At 41.7% G+C, this 14983-nt stretch overlaps 1 protein-coding gene across 1 annotated transcript; it reads right to left on the bottom strand.

Annotated features, from left to right (window-relative positions):
* Nucleotides 1-2502: 2502 nt before the first annotated feature.
* On the bottom strand, nt 2503-11799 carry LOC146960855 (cytoplasmic dynein 2 heavy chain 1-like; the record flags this gene model as incomplete). Its single annotated transcript, XM_085771998.1, has 5 exons — nt 11619-11799; nt 10457-10582; nt 6898-7008; nt 3242-3311; nt 2503-2619 (listed from the first exon to the last, which is right to left on the bottom strand). Coding segments are annotated over exons 1-5 (583 nt in total), but the record flags the coding sequence as incomplete, so codon positions are not given.
* Between the last annotated feature and the right edge of the window lie 3184 nt (nt 11800-14983).

Consider the following 14983-nt stretch of genomic DNA (forward strand, 5'->3'; position numbering starts at 1 on the left):
TAGGGCCACGGGCAATCGCACCGGGCACTGATCCCTACAGCTATGAAATAGCTGCAGGGACCAGTGCCCGGGCAAAGCCCGGGCACTACTGTTATTGTGTGGATTTTTTCCTAGTTAGTGTGACTGCTTTGTTCTTCTGTTTGGCCATTTTCTTCCGCCTTTTTACGGTCTTCTTCTAGTCCTTCATACTTTGTGCTATTTCAACAATTCATATATCAAAACGTGCAGCTTTTTTTGAACTTTATCGGCATTACTTTTCTCTTTTTAACTATTTATACTTTTTAAAATATTTAACTTTTTCACAAAAAATCTCACATTCATCAAAGTCTCAACCTCTCTTCTTCACAACTCCACTGTAGTGTAGGCGTTAGGGTGCATGCTTGCCAACCCTAAGATCACTGGTTCGAATCCAAGGGAAGAACTCTTGTTATGTTATGTTGAATTCTGCTCTCCTCCCCCGCCTTCAATTGGTTACAGGTGTTTGTTATCTCCTTGATTACTCGTACCAGTTTGCAGCACATCATCACATTACAATGAATGACAACAGTCTTGAAAGCAGTGTGCTCTCTGTAGCCGAGTGGCAGAGTAAAGGTTTAGTGATCATATGGTCATGGGTTCGATTCCTGCCTCAGTCTTTTCACTTCATTGCTTGACTTTTGATTCCAATTATTCAGCTGTCATTGGACAGTCTTTGATTCCTCATAGTATAAAGCTCATTGTAACTCAGGTTCTCTGTGGCCATATGGTTAGTGCTCAGCCTGAAATTCACAGACATTTTCATTCTAAGTCATTCAAGCTTGACTCTCAAGCTTTCTTGATGTTGACAGTGTGCAGATCATTAACAGACAACAGTCTCTGCAACTGTGTGTGCACCGTGGCCTAGAGGCACAGTGGAAGTCTAATAACTATGAGGATGTGGGTTCGATTCTGACCTTGGTCAAACATTTGTATGGTGATCACAGCTTGCACTATTTGCTAATTCTGCAACAGCGTTCAGTTGCTGTCAGCAGTCACACCATTTCCATTCTTGGAAATGCTTTTTCTAGTTATTTTTCCACTTCCGGCCAACTTTCGGTTCGCTACTTGTCCTGCAACTCGAAGAGTTGCAGGACAAATTATATATCAAAATATGCGTCCTGATCGGGATCGGTGTGCTATTACTTTTCTCAACAGTGTACGAATTATTCGCGACGTAAGTCGCGATTTACTGCGCAAAATTTTTGCATGTAAGTCAATGGGACGGGCGGGAAAAAAAGAGCGAAAAAGACCAATCATTGGAGTTTAACAAAAGTCTACTGCTCAGGCATACTTTCACCTAGAGACTCCATTTAAACTTTAAACAGTAGACACAAGTCTTGTGTATTGTCGTATTACTCCACGTTTTGATAGGTCATATAGTTTTTGATCAATCCCTGATCAATGACCATGATCATTTTTGGAGAAATTATGAGTTTATAATGGGTGTGTATTGCATAGAATGTTCGTGTCAGAGTGCGTGACATCATCAGTTAGAGTGGGAGAGAGTGAAGAAACATTCTGTATTTTTTCTGGATAAACTGTGAGCACGGCCACAATTTACACTCTACAGACATAATTTTTTCAGAATTTGTAAGACAAACTTGTTATCTCTCATGTCATGTGCTCAAAATATCAGAGAGACTTACAGAACTTACAGAATCAGCCTCTGAGTGCGGCCACGTCTGTCCCTGCTCCTCATTGAGTCCAATACAAATATTTTCTGAGAGGAGCAGAACGGCCTAATGTTTTAAAACTGCCAGCGTCGCCAAAATATTTACTGTAGAAACACCAAATCGTACCGAAATTTTCAGTAAGTCCTTAGAGCAACGTTGATCTGTGTTTTGTTCTGATAGGAGTTACCGTTTTGTCATGCTATGCCTAATTGTGAGACCGGTTTAGAGGCAGAAAATGGCTCTTTTTCTCCACGTTTCTGTCTGTCTCAGCCTGCGGGGGCCCCTATCGCCGTGGTAACCTCTTTGATCCTCAGGCCAGAGCTCGTTAACTTCATAAACAATCCACCTGGCGCTCGTTTAAATGTTTATAAACACAGACACAGCTAAATCAGACTGACACAGGATGCAGCTACTAACTAACTATGTGTCAAGTCAGTCACACACACACACACACAGACTCTAGAGCCAGCTTCATGTGATTACAGTTACACACACACACACACACACACACACACACACACACACACACACACACACACACACTGACACACACACACACACACACACAGTTAACCTAATGTGGTTACAGCTCCTCCATATCAGTGCTTATAGAAAGATGATCATGTGTCTGTCTGATCAGCTCTGTCTTGACCTTAAGATCGTGGGTTTGATTCCCATGTTGACAGAGATGGCACAACCCGCAGTAGCTCCCGTGGCCCATTCAAAATTTCCCGAGAGGAAATTTTCTAGTTTAGATTTGCTGCCTTGAAATGAAAATGTGTGGGTACAGAAACTGCTATGCTAACATTACTCTGGTTCATATTTGTGTTTGTGGATTTTACCTGTGGTATGTAGTTGCGTCTCTCTTGGCAGACAGCATGGAACCAGGCCAGACAGAACAGAGACTGAGCTCTGGCCAGGACTCCTCCTGTACCCAAATAACAAATAACATGTCACAGGCCAAGTAATTACAATAATCAATCATTATCAGAGCGTCTGTAATTTATAGCAATGGAGAGCGGTTAGCTGTCTTTTGTGATTCATCAAACAGGATATAACTGATGGTTAACAGGAAGACCAAGCATTCTGTATTTTCTTTTTTTTTTTTTTTTTACAGATGTTGTTTACTGGGATGTCACAGAGCTCATAGCCCAAGCCAATACAACTGTGCTATCACTAGTAGTGTAAGTAAGACAAAAACTGAAATGCAGTACCCACTGGTGTTAAAAACAAAGCGCAAATTCTTGAAGCTTAGGGGCAGCTCATTAGCTGCATGTACTTATTAGTGGTCTCAAAAGGCTGACACAGATGATAAATTCTGGGATGTAGGATGTACTTAAAGATACTAATTTCAGCATAATTCAAAATGTTTAATCACAATAAAAATGAGACAAGATTTGAAACAATAAGTGGCTTGATAAAATATATATTTAGACAAGTATTTGAGAGGAGAGGAGAGGAGAGGAGAGGAGAGGAGAGGAGAGGAGAGAGGAGGAGAGGAGAGGAGAGGAGAGGAGAGGAGAGGAGAGGAGAGGAGAGGAGAAGCAAACCTTTACTGATCTGCTCAGGAGTCCATGACTCGTATGTCCTCATCAGATTTTTCTTCAACCCCGGAGGAGCCTGGGGATGGGAAAAGAAAAGCAGGACAGACACACAGACAGGGAGGGATAAAGGAAAGGCATTAAACATGTTTGAAAAGGCTTCTCTCTCACATTTTCTACATGCGTCAACACAAACTGCATCTCTAAACGGTTCTGTGTACATGTATTTCCTCAGGCAACACATGCTTCTTTTATGATAAAAACAATGAGTATACGTTGAGATCAGCTTTTCACTTTTGCTGAACATTTGGTAACCCCATCTGGAGATCTCAGTAACACACTCTCAGTAATGCATGTGTACAAAAGTTGGCAAGTTCACTACATATGTTATCAACTTACGTAAAAGCGATTTGCAAGGACGTGCTTATCTTTTAACATTGCACATTCATCCTCTACACGCTTTGTGTATTCACCTTAGAGGTACTGCATTCTGCCTCCATGTAGCTGGAATATGACTGTTTGACCTGTGGCTTAATAATGGAATATTTGCTAACAGATCCATTTTTCATTGTATAAGAGGGTCATTGTGGAGGATGTGTCATGTTTCGTGTGTGTGTAGTGGTTGTGGCATACAATGTCATACACTGTTAACTCACATTTATTGCGATTAACACTGTAATCATTCCCAATAGCAATCTTGCAGATCAGCCTTGTACAAGCCTTTTACAGTCACAATTATGGGTGCAAAGATTTGTCTTTTTCAGTCCCAATGCTGATACTGATACCTGGGTTAAGCGCATCGGCTGATACCCAATACTGATCTGATACCACTGTTGAGTTAATTAACTGTATCCACCTTTTTCCGAACGTCAAAAACGTAGCCTGTTTTGCCGGTTTTGCTCTTCCGGTGGAATTTTGTGTTTGCGTTTCCATGGTTTTGGTAGTCGCGGTAAATGCATGGATTTCTTTTTTTTTTTTTTTTTTCCCATGAAAATCTGTAAAACGCATGGATCATCAAACCAGCTTCAAACAGTGGATATCACACAAATTGACATCCGTGTTAAAAGCCAGTGTTAATAGATCCATGCGTTTACCGCAACTATGACAACGACTGAAAACCATGGAAACATAAACGTACAATTCCACTAAACCGGCAAAACCGGAAGCCAGTTTTGACCATAGATGACGTTCGGAAACTTGTGGATACCTTGCTATGTGGAAGAGAGTGAAAGCATCAGGCTTGACTTAAAGGGATACTTCACCCAAAATCGATGATTCACCAATTTTCTACTCACTGTCATGCCAAGGAAGAACTTTTGGGGTTTTTGGGGTCCGGCTGGCAACGGATTTTCATATAATGGCGGTGGATAGTGCTCACTTTTGAATGGTCCAAAACACATACTATGAAACATCCAAATACCTCCATACTGCTCGTCCGTACTGACCATAAGCGAGATTTGCTGCGAGATTTGCTGCAAGATGTTCTTAAGTGTTTACATCATACATCCAATGGTTTACAACGGCGAACGAACATCTTGCAGCAAATCTTGCGCATGCGCACAAACATCAACAGAACCACTGGGAGCTGCTAAGGCTAAAAACAGAGATCAAATTAATTTTTTCCAAACAACTTTTTCATGTTGTGGCTTCAGGACACTTGGGTCAGTAGTACAGACGAGCAGTATGGCGGTATTTGGATGTTTCATAATGTGTGTTTTGGACTTTTCAAAAGTTAGCACTATCCACCGCCATTATATGAAAATCCGTTGCCAGCTGGACCCACCCTGGAACTCCAAAAGCGTTTTGATGACTCCGAAAGTTCTCCAAACCCTTCCTTGGCATGACGGTGAGTAGAAAATTGGTGAATTATCGATTTTGGGTGAAGTATCCCTTTAAACAATTCTTTCCTAACTTTGCAAAACGTTGTTGCTGTGTTTGATGTCTACCAGCATGCAACACGTGCTGCTGACTAGGGCTGCCACAAACGATTATTTTGATAGTCGACTAGTCACCGACTATTTTTTTCGATTAGTCGACTAATCGGATCAGACGTAAATTGAATGTAAAACATACAGCTTATCGCACCAGCATGCAGCTGCTCTTATATACCATCATTAGCTTTCAGCTTGAAGTGTTTAAGGTATATGCTAACTAAAAATAAAGACAATTAAGATGATAGTTCATTAAACTTTTAATGAAATATGCAGCTTTAACTGTAGCATAAAGTGCAAACAGCTCAGTAAAATAAAGATAAGGCACTGGCCTAAACAACACCAAAATAAATACTTAAAGGTTTTATAGGTTTTTCTTTCCTTCATTTGTCTCTGGCATTTAAATAAAATGAGGTAGACACCTGAAACTAAGGAATTATTCACAATAATAAAGTTTTGGTAGGCCTATATTCAAATATAACTTGTGCTCAGTGTAAATAATAGGCTAGTCGTTCTGTTAAAAAAAAAATTGAATAGTTTATAAGACAATCGTCTTGTCTGAAAAAATGTAAATGTGCCTTTTTACTGTCACAGAAGGAGAAACATGGAAAGACTCCACCAGAAAGTTCTGTGTGAAACTGTCAAATGAAAACAAGTGAAGCTGAGGTGCAGCTCAAAGTCTGCAAGGTGCGGACTGTGATGAGAAGCTACCGGAAAATATTGACGTAGATTTACGCCGGGAGAGAAGACTTGCTCGTTAAGATGAGCGCTCATTACGTGACCAGGACGCTGTGACCAGACGCGGTAACGTTCTAGTTCTCCAACAGTCTCAAAGTCCGCGGTTTTATTTTTAAATGACGAACGGCTGTTTTTCAGTCCGTGACTTAAAACTGCTAGTAGCGCTTCTCATTTAAAATGACAGAGAGAGAGAGGAGAGAGAGAGAGGGAGAGGGAGAGGAGTGGTGGCGGCAGTGGCGGCGACGACGACGACGACGACGGCGGCGGGGGAGGGACGGAGGGTGGGGGGCTACACCGGTGCCGCTTGATGAGGGACAAGACAGGTAGAGAGAGAAAAGAGAGAGAACACCTAGTGAGTGCATGTGTGTGTGGTGGGCGGCTGCGGCGGCGGGTGCGTGTGTGGAAGGTGCGGCAGCAGTTTTGAGAGAAAAACAAAGTAAACAAAACAAAACAACGACGCATCGACTATTAAATTAGTTGTCGACGATTTTAATAGTCGACGTAGTCGTGACTAGTCGACTAATCGTGGCAGCCCTACTGCTGACGCATGATGCAGCACGTGTCACAAACAGAGAATTGATGTGAATAGATCGGCATCATGGATCAGCCCCATTATCCAGCCTGATCTGGCTATTTTAGTCAATATCTCTGGGCCGATATCCAATCTTACTATGGGATCGGTGTAGATCAAAATAGTCTTGGTGTAATTATGCACTGGACTGTTTATCCTAGGGTTTGACATAGTAGTAGTGTTGCCTCTAGAGCTTCACAGAAACCTGCAGTCAATACTGGGTGAAATTAAGGAGCAAGTTTGAAAAAGTGAGAAAAAACAATGGATGGAAAAGTATTTTTGCACAGTAGGCCTCCAGAACTGTGAGGCTTGTGTGTAATTTGGTGCGATTTGAGTGAGATCAATGCAACCAAACATTAAACTTCATTACTGTTCGTTACTGTTTTTACACCTGTTTGTGTGTGATGGTGAATGCGTGTGAGTACCTCATAAGTGATCTTGAGGCTGGACTGCAGCAGTATAGGAGGAAACCTGGGGTGGACTTCTGCTGTCAGCCAGAGACGGAACCCCGCTTTGGGCCGCAGCACATTTAGCTCCTGTACAGAGGGTGAGGAAAACCTTAGACACAAATAGCTAAGAGAATAACTATGAGATTATTATGTACTGTAAGCAGACTACTTGTGCTGTAGTATCTGGCTGATACCCTCTGGCACATTTGTATCACGCAGGTCCATCTAGTTTCACAAAGTTGATTCAAGTTCATAATGACCTTTTTTTTTTTTTCTTCATCTCAAGAGTAGACCAACAACTTTACTTAAAACCTTTTATGATGGTTTTTCATGTCAGTAACGTTTTAGCAATGATCTGACTTTAAATGACACTAAAGTAAACTGTTTTTCATGTTTATATTTGTGCCACTGGGTTGATATACAGTATTCAATCAACCTTTGCTTAAAAAGAGTGATTCTATGACAGTAATAAGTAAATACTAAATATGTACTAAGGGGAAAAACTACTACAAAAGTAAATAAATAATGTATTTCCTTATTTAAATTTTTACTTTTTTACCATGTGATTCTCCATTATGATAAAGCATTTGCCTCATTCTATACATTTGTTCTTTTCTCTCTTTCTCTCTTTCTTTCTGCTCGCTGTCCGCTCATCTCAATTTTCCGCTTTCTGTCTCTTACTTCTCTTCTTACATTCCTACCCCCTCTCCTTCTATCTTTCTCAAAGACTTGTGGCTAAAAATAGCATACTGGCACCTTAGGGTCTTGTGTCATCTGATTGGGAACTCAAACACTAACACAAGCACACACATGCACTCACTCACACACACAATCAGTGTGTGTTTTCTGCATCATTTGAAACCCAATTCATTCTAATGGAAGAAAACATTATCACAGAAAATCAAAGGAACACAGGAACTGACATCCTTCAAAGAAAACTCCCCTGACTCGTGCGTGCGTGTGTGTTTGTGTGTGTGTATCTGATGTTGTCAACCAGAATTCCCCTGAAAGAAATGACAGTATTGTGAGAAGATGCAAGGCAGAGAGATTAACAAAGAAGCAAAGAAGAAGAGGAAAGATAAGTCAATAGAGCGAAAGGGGGAGAAAGAAGAAGTCAGAGAGAAGAAAGAGCACCAATTTCTTTTACAGTTAGCACATCAAATACTATCATTGTTAGAAAATACTGATATTGTTCAGATGCGTGTGTGATGATGTGTGACACTTTTATAAAATACAATAACTGTTGAAATCATCTCACTGTGTTTTGAAAAGAAAAATGACATAGATGTCATTCTGAAATACACACTAAGCTGTATTTATTTATTGTTGTGCAAAATTCTGCATTATATTAATGGTATTGAAAGTGGTGATTGATAGACTGAAAGAAAGATTCATAAGGAGATAGTTGGATTCAGTGGCGTGAAAAATTAGGGGAAGTGGAAGAATATGAGTGGACACGGATGAGAGGACATCTGCACTGCCAACTTCAATTATGAACACTTTCCGCTCTCCTCCATTCCCTCCTTCCTCCTCTCTCTAACTGACCAACTGGTTTAGGGTAGGAGGGAACAAATGAGGAGACAGATGGCAAAAAGAAGATGGGAAATTTAGAAACTATTTTGGAGGATGGATTGAATAAATGGACACAGCTACAGAAACAGAGACAGATACTAAAACAAAGCCCTCTTTTGGTGGAATTTCCACCTGCCTGCTGAAGCTCAGTTCAGCTTTTCCCTACTTCCCCCCTTTCACGTCTACTGTTTTTTCATTCTTTCTTTCCTACGCTCCCTGCCTCCCTCGTTCCCCTTGTTGCGTCAGTTTTTCATTTCAAGCTCGACTGACGAGACCTCAACCTCATTGGTTGCTGGGCAAGGAGCGAGACAAAGAAACAGAGAGAAAGAAGGAAAGAGAGAAAGATAGTTTTAGTTGTACAATACAAGAGGTGGAAGAGAGGGAGTATTAAGAGAAACTTGGGAAAAGATAAGTTGCATGTACTGTAAAGGTGGGAATAACTCGAGAAAAACAGGGAGAACAACCCAAAATGAAATGGGGTTGGTGAAGGTGGGGAGTGGGGTGCAGAAGGACAAAAGTAGAGGAGAAGAGCTGTAATAAGGCATGGTTTAAGTCACACTGGGAGCACAGACAACTCTGGACAGGAGGGATCTCTGGCTAACCCCAGGGCACGCACACACACAAATACACACCCACACGCGCAGAAAACACAGATACACACTCTCTAACTCAGACACACAGGTGAGGGTGCACATATAGACACACAAACACATGGCCAATCACTGCCAACAGCTGTGCCTCCCAGTGAGATATGACCTGCTACGGTGACACAGCACTACAAAGAACCACAGGAAAAGCACACGGACACAGATAAACACAGAGAAAGTGGAAGACATACATAGACCCACTTCATGTGACACAAAGGCACATGCATAACAATGAAAATAACATACAGGGTGGGCAACGTGAGTATAATGAGAGACACACACAGATTTGAACTCATTACATGTAAAGCAAGCATGAGACAAATACAGATATGCACACATCCAGCGATGGGCCAATAATCACACAGAAAGAGCCAAATAAACAACACGCATGGTCACAAACAACAGGCACAGTGACTAACATGGGCCTACAGGTAGAATACAAATTGTGCATGTACAGGGAAAGGATACAGGGTAAGTTTTGAAATGGAAATGTGAGCAGGGAGGGAGGATGTGTTCTTGTTCCTGTATGTGTGTTCATGTAGCTGTGTTGTACCACACCGTATTACATGCTAAACACTGGCAAGCCGAGTAAAACTATGAATTGTATATAAATCTTGACGACACCCTGCGGAGTTCTGGACCTTGTTCATTTGTTGCATGCGTACACACGTGTAGTCAATGGTTACACACTATTCCTCTGATTAACAGGTGGTGGTTATGAGCATAGATAAGAGGCCACGACCCAGCAAAGGCCTGGAAGAGGTAAACTAATTAGTAAACAGATGTGTGTAAACAATACAGGATTTAAAAATACTTAGCATAAGTGATTTATGATGACACTTGTTAAAGCTTAACGATACACACCAAGTACTTTGGTAAGTAACACTGAATGTTCAGATAAAGTGAAGATGTGATATTAGACTTGTTTCGCTGGAATAATTTTGTGGATTTATTTTACAGGATTTAGTCCACTGCATTTATCCCAATGGACTGTTTATTGAACCCTGTCCTTGGACCTAGTGTACTTTGACAGTCTTATATTGGATTCATTATAGAAGTTTTGGACTTATCATAATCCTACTGCTGGATCAGCGCAGCCGTCATTTCTACAAAATATTACACATTTTCTATCTTGTAATTTGCCTTTTCCCTACCCTTGGCCACTGGCTACTAATGCACTCAATGTTTTGCACAAATTGCTCAAATGTGGCAAGAGTAGCATGCCCCAAACCCCCAAAATGTCTCTCACACACATACACAGACATATTTTAACACCTGCCCACATACAAAAACTCTTCCACACACAGAGCACCTACTTTTTCCAGGAGAGGTAACCATGCAGTGACGAGGTGAACGTTTTTCAGACAAAGCCAGTCTCCATTTCGGGAACATTCTCTGAGCGTAGCTAAGGCCACATCAGCCTGTCCCTGACCCATAGAGATCTAGACAGACAGACAGACAGACAGACAGACAGAGAGAGAGAGAGACAGACAGAGTAAGGGTGACAGGTGGGGGCAAATAACAGAACATTTGGAAACTGAAAAAGAGGATTCACCATCACTTTGGGGCAGACAATTGACTATATTTCAATCTTTTAATTCAACTCTTATGAAATACTTGCAAAGTGAGATTCCCAGTGTGATTATAGAGCCCATTAACACTTAACGCATCAAATTATATCTATATGTTAATGGTAACTGTAATGTTATGTAATATCCATGTGAATGGAATACAGTGTGTGCATCTTGCCCAATACATGGGTTCACCTGTGTGTAGTTGGTTTCATTTTTTTTTTTAAATGGCAATGGTAGACAGTTTGTCTGTTTTGAAAGTTGTTAAATAATACTTATAAAACCTCACACTTTGATCAATGTTTTTTGGCAGAACATCTCAACTTAACAACTGAGGCTGTAATGAAGTAATGTGCCAGACGGACTTCCTGCTGTCTTGAAAGTTACTACAATTGAATAAACTCTACAAACTGAACATTTTCAAAAGCTATGCCTTAAAGCAGAAGTAAGCGATCCGGTCGTTTTGGCTAACTGTTTGTCAGCCGATGGAGTTAGCAGTCCCCGCCCTCGTCATGGATCTATTGGTCCTCGTCCCTACGTCACCACATTCACGCGCATCCCTTGGCTGCACACACAGCCCTTCATGCCGTTCTCTCTCCTCATTGGATAAAGCTTGTAGGATACAAGAAAGTGTACAAGACGTTTTCTCCTCGGCTTACAGCAGAGCAGAGTGACTGACAGACCCCTGTTTCGGACCAAACACTCCATGTAAGTGGTTGCTGTCGGAAGATATAACTATTTAAGACTTATATTAACACAAATATTCCGCTTACTTCTGCTTTAAACATGTTTCAATACACCTTTTACCATTTCCCCCATTTGGGTGCACAATAGCCTTTACTATATATCTGATATTGGAATTGTCTTGAATAAAACCTCTTACACTTGCAAATCTGTTATTCACTACCTCATGATAGTTGTCTCTCCCAATGGTTTCTGCAGCGAGTTCTGCGAGCTCTTGGGACGGGTCTGCCCCTGGAGAGATGATGATCAACACTGGCTCCCACTCTAGCGTCTCAGCGTAGAGACGCCGCAGGTTCAGAGGAGGTGGGGAGAGCTCTTTCATACCTGCAGAGAAGACGAGAAGGAGAGAGCAAGAGAATGAAGGGTGTGAAAGACAGATCAGCAGAGTGTGCTTCAATGTCTCATTTAAATTTGATATGCTACTCAAAGTCAAAGTTACTGGATATATTGCACAGAAATGGTGCACCAGGAGGGGGCAGATAAAAGGCGAAAAAGGAGCAGGAAATAAAGAATGAAGGTAAATGCTCATAAGTCGCAGCAAAGGGGCATATCAAGTGTGCTAGCCAAATCGAGTGGGAAAAGATGACAGGAAGACAGAGGGAGGGCATGAACAGGGAGGTACAGACAGTGCCTAGAGGGGGATGATGAGGAGGGGATCCTGGGGAAGAGAAGAAAGTAGAAGAAGAGGGAGAGCAGAAGAGAGGCGATGATGGAGAGAGGGCGTAAGAGGAAGACACTGGGAGAAACAGAGTGAGAGAGATTAGGAGGATGATGTGCTGTGCATACTGAGTGCTAGGTATGCAGCAGTATTCAACACACACATAGCAGAATACCTTGTCAGCCCCCTGGTGTTGAAAAGCCAGGCTCTTTGTGTATGTGTCAAACTGTGTGTGCGTTGAGTGTGTGAGTGTCTGCATGTGTGCGTTTCCTCGCTGAGCATTAGGCTCTAATCCCGCTGTAATATATTGAATTGCATATCAGATATGAGCTAATAGTGACACACAAGCAGCGATAGAGACGCACACAGCGTGAGGAGCTGTGTTAGAATTTCCACTGTGACGTTATTCATGCATGTATCAGCTGATATCTCTTTGTCTCTCAATCTCACAAACACAGTGTCTGCTGCACTGAAGTACACACATGCACACACACAAGGTCTTGGTAGAGAACATCTCAGAGCGACCTTTTGCTGCATTGCCATGGCAACACCAAGAAAAACAGTCATCTGAACACATGGCTTGTGATGTTTGACTGCAAAAAAAAGGGATGGCATGTACAAATACATACACAACTTTGACATGACCAGGTAATCAGTATTCGTGCTGCAGACCAGCAGCGTCTGCCTGTGTAGCAAAGTTAACCTTGGTTTTTATGACACACTCTCAGGGCAAAGAGGAGCCTGGGAAAAGACAGTAGCTACAACAGTCTCCCTGTGGTTCAAACACTATTTAGGGGGGTTAACACTGACTGGCGAGAAAATTACAGAGCAGAAATTTGTTCACACACAAACCACAATTGTACACACAATCTTGACATTAGGCATATATATTTTCTAAATCTTTTTTATAATCACTGTAATTGCAAGATATGTATCCTCTTGCATGGATGTTCATGTTAAGAAATATAACTGAAAGACACAAAGAGGGCTTTTTTACGCATATGTGAAAGAGGGTTTGTATTTTAGAGAAGCAGAGTGTGCAAGCCAGTGAGCATGCACTATCTCTGTATGTGTATGTGTGTGTGTGTGTGTGTGTGTGTGTGCATGTGTGGTTGCGTTCACCCAGGCATGCCTGTGTGAGTGAGCAGTGCCCAGGCCTGGACTGGGGGGATTGAGTGAGATTAGCTTTAAGAGGATTACAGACCATGCCTCATTAGCATACTGATTCACTGCCAAAAACACATACACACAAAATCTTCTTCTCTTCTGTCCCTTTTTATTTTTATCTGTCTGTCTCTCTTTCCAGTTCATTCACACACATACACAACCGTGCGCACTCCAGCACACACTACCCCTTCATCAGTGGGTTCACTGTGTTCAAGGAGTGTCATGACTATCTCTTCATCCTAACATAGTGTGTTTTATTGCATCTGTCCACAGACAAACAAGAAAAGAGACAAAGTGATACTTGTGCTTTCAAGGAATTAGTTTGAATGGAAATAGAGAGCCTTAAAGCAGAAGTAAGTGGTCCGGTCGTTTTCGCTAATGCTGCGTTCCAGGCAGGCTTTTGAAATCGTAAATTACAGCTTCAAGTCACAACTTACGACTTTGTAGCGTTTCAGGCAACCCACTCGTGTTTTTCCGACCTGTTTTACCGGTGAAAGTCACTATAACGACCACTCGTAACTTCCGACCGGTGAACTCGTACCAGATCGAACTGGTACCACTTCACGGTCGGAAAAATACGAGTTTCCTTGAACGCACCATAACAATCCTCGTCCCTACGTCGCCACATTCATGCGCATCCCTTGGCTGCACACACAGCCCTGCATGCCGTTCTCTCTCCTCATTGGATAAAAACTGTAGGATACGATAAATGTTTTCTCTTCGGCTCAGAGCAGAGCAGAGTGACTGACAGACCCGTGTTTCAGTCCAAACACTCTATGTAAGTGATTGCTGTCGGAAGATATAACTATTTAAGACTTATATTAACACAAATATATCACTTACTTCTGCTTTAACTTTAAACAAAAAGAGATATGAGACGGATGGACCCACAGCCACAAACTTGAAAGTACAGACAAGCACATACAGTACAACACACACAAAGACACCTCAAAAAACAAACTATCACTATCGCACACAAAACCTGATGTGGCCTTGCGTATAGTTATTGTGTCACTTCCTGTGTGCTTCAGAGTAGCTGTTCTGGCCTTGTTGGATCAGTAGGTAGTGCACCACTTTCACAATCTAAAGGCTGTGGGTCGGAGCCTCATACAAAAATGAATTAGATGGAAATGAATAGAGAAACTATGACACACAACTTTATAGGGGTGTAACGGTACGTATTTGTATTGAACCGATTCGGTACGGGGCGTTCGGTTTGGCACAGCGCTGAGAACGAGTGAGTTTCGGTACAGAAGTTGTGTGTGTTTACAGTCCGCCTGCAGCTACACATGCAGCCCGTTTACGTTGTGCTATCGCTAATGCTACAGCTAATGCTACCGCTAATGCTACCGCTAGCGAGAAAACAGAGGCTTGAAGACCCTTCTATGGAGCTATTTCCCTGACATTAAAAGTTGGCATTGAAAACAGAATTTGGCATTGTAATAAAAAATTTTGGCATTGAAAATAAAATTTGGCATTGTAAAAATGTTGGAACACAGGCATAAAAAATACAATATTTAATTTGGATTTTTTAAAAATATATTATCATGTAGTTTTCAATGTCAGTCTTCAGATATCTTCTCCATGCGTCCCTAGCCCCTCCCCTCAGACCCTCCCCTCCACGCCAAAACCCTGACAGTAACTTGGCATTAAAAAAAAGAACACTGAAACAGAAAAGAAAAAAAAAATTGAAACTGAAAACC

The sequence above is a fragment of the Trachurus japonicus genome, unplaced genomic scaffold (assembly GCF_045865225.1).
Source record: "Trachurus japonicus isolate A0001 unplaced genomic scaffold, Traja_1.0 AP029907.1".
Lineage (NCBI taxonomy): Eukaryota > Metazoa > Chordata > Actinopteri > Carangiformes > Carangidae > Trachurus > Trachurus japonicus.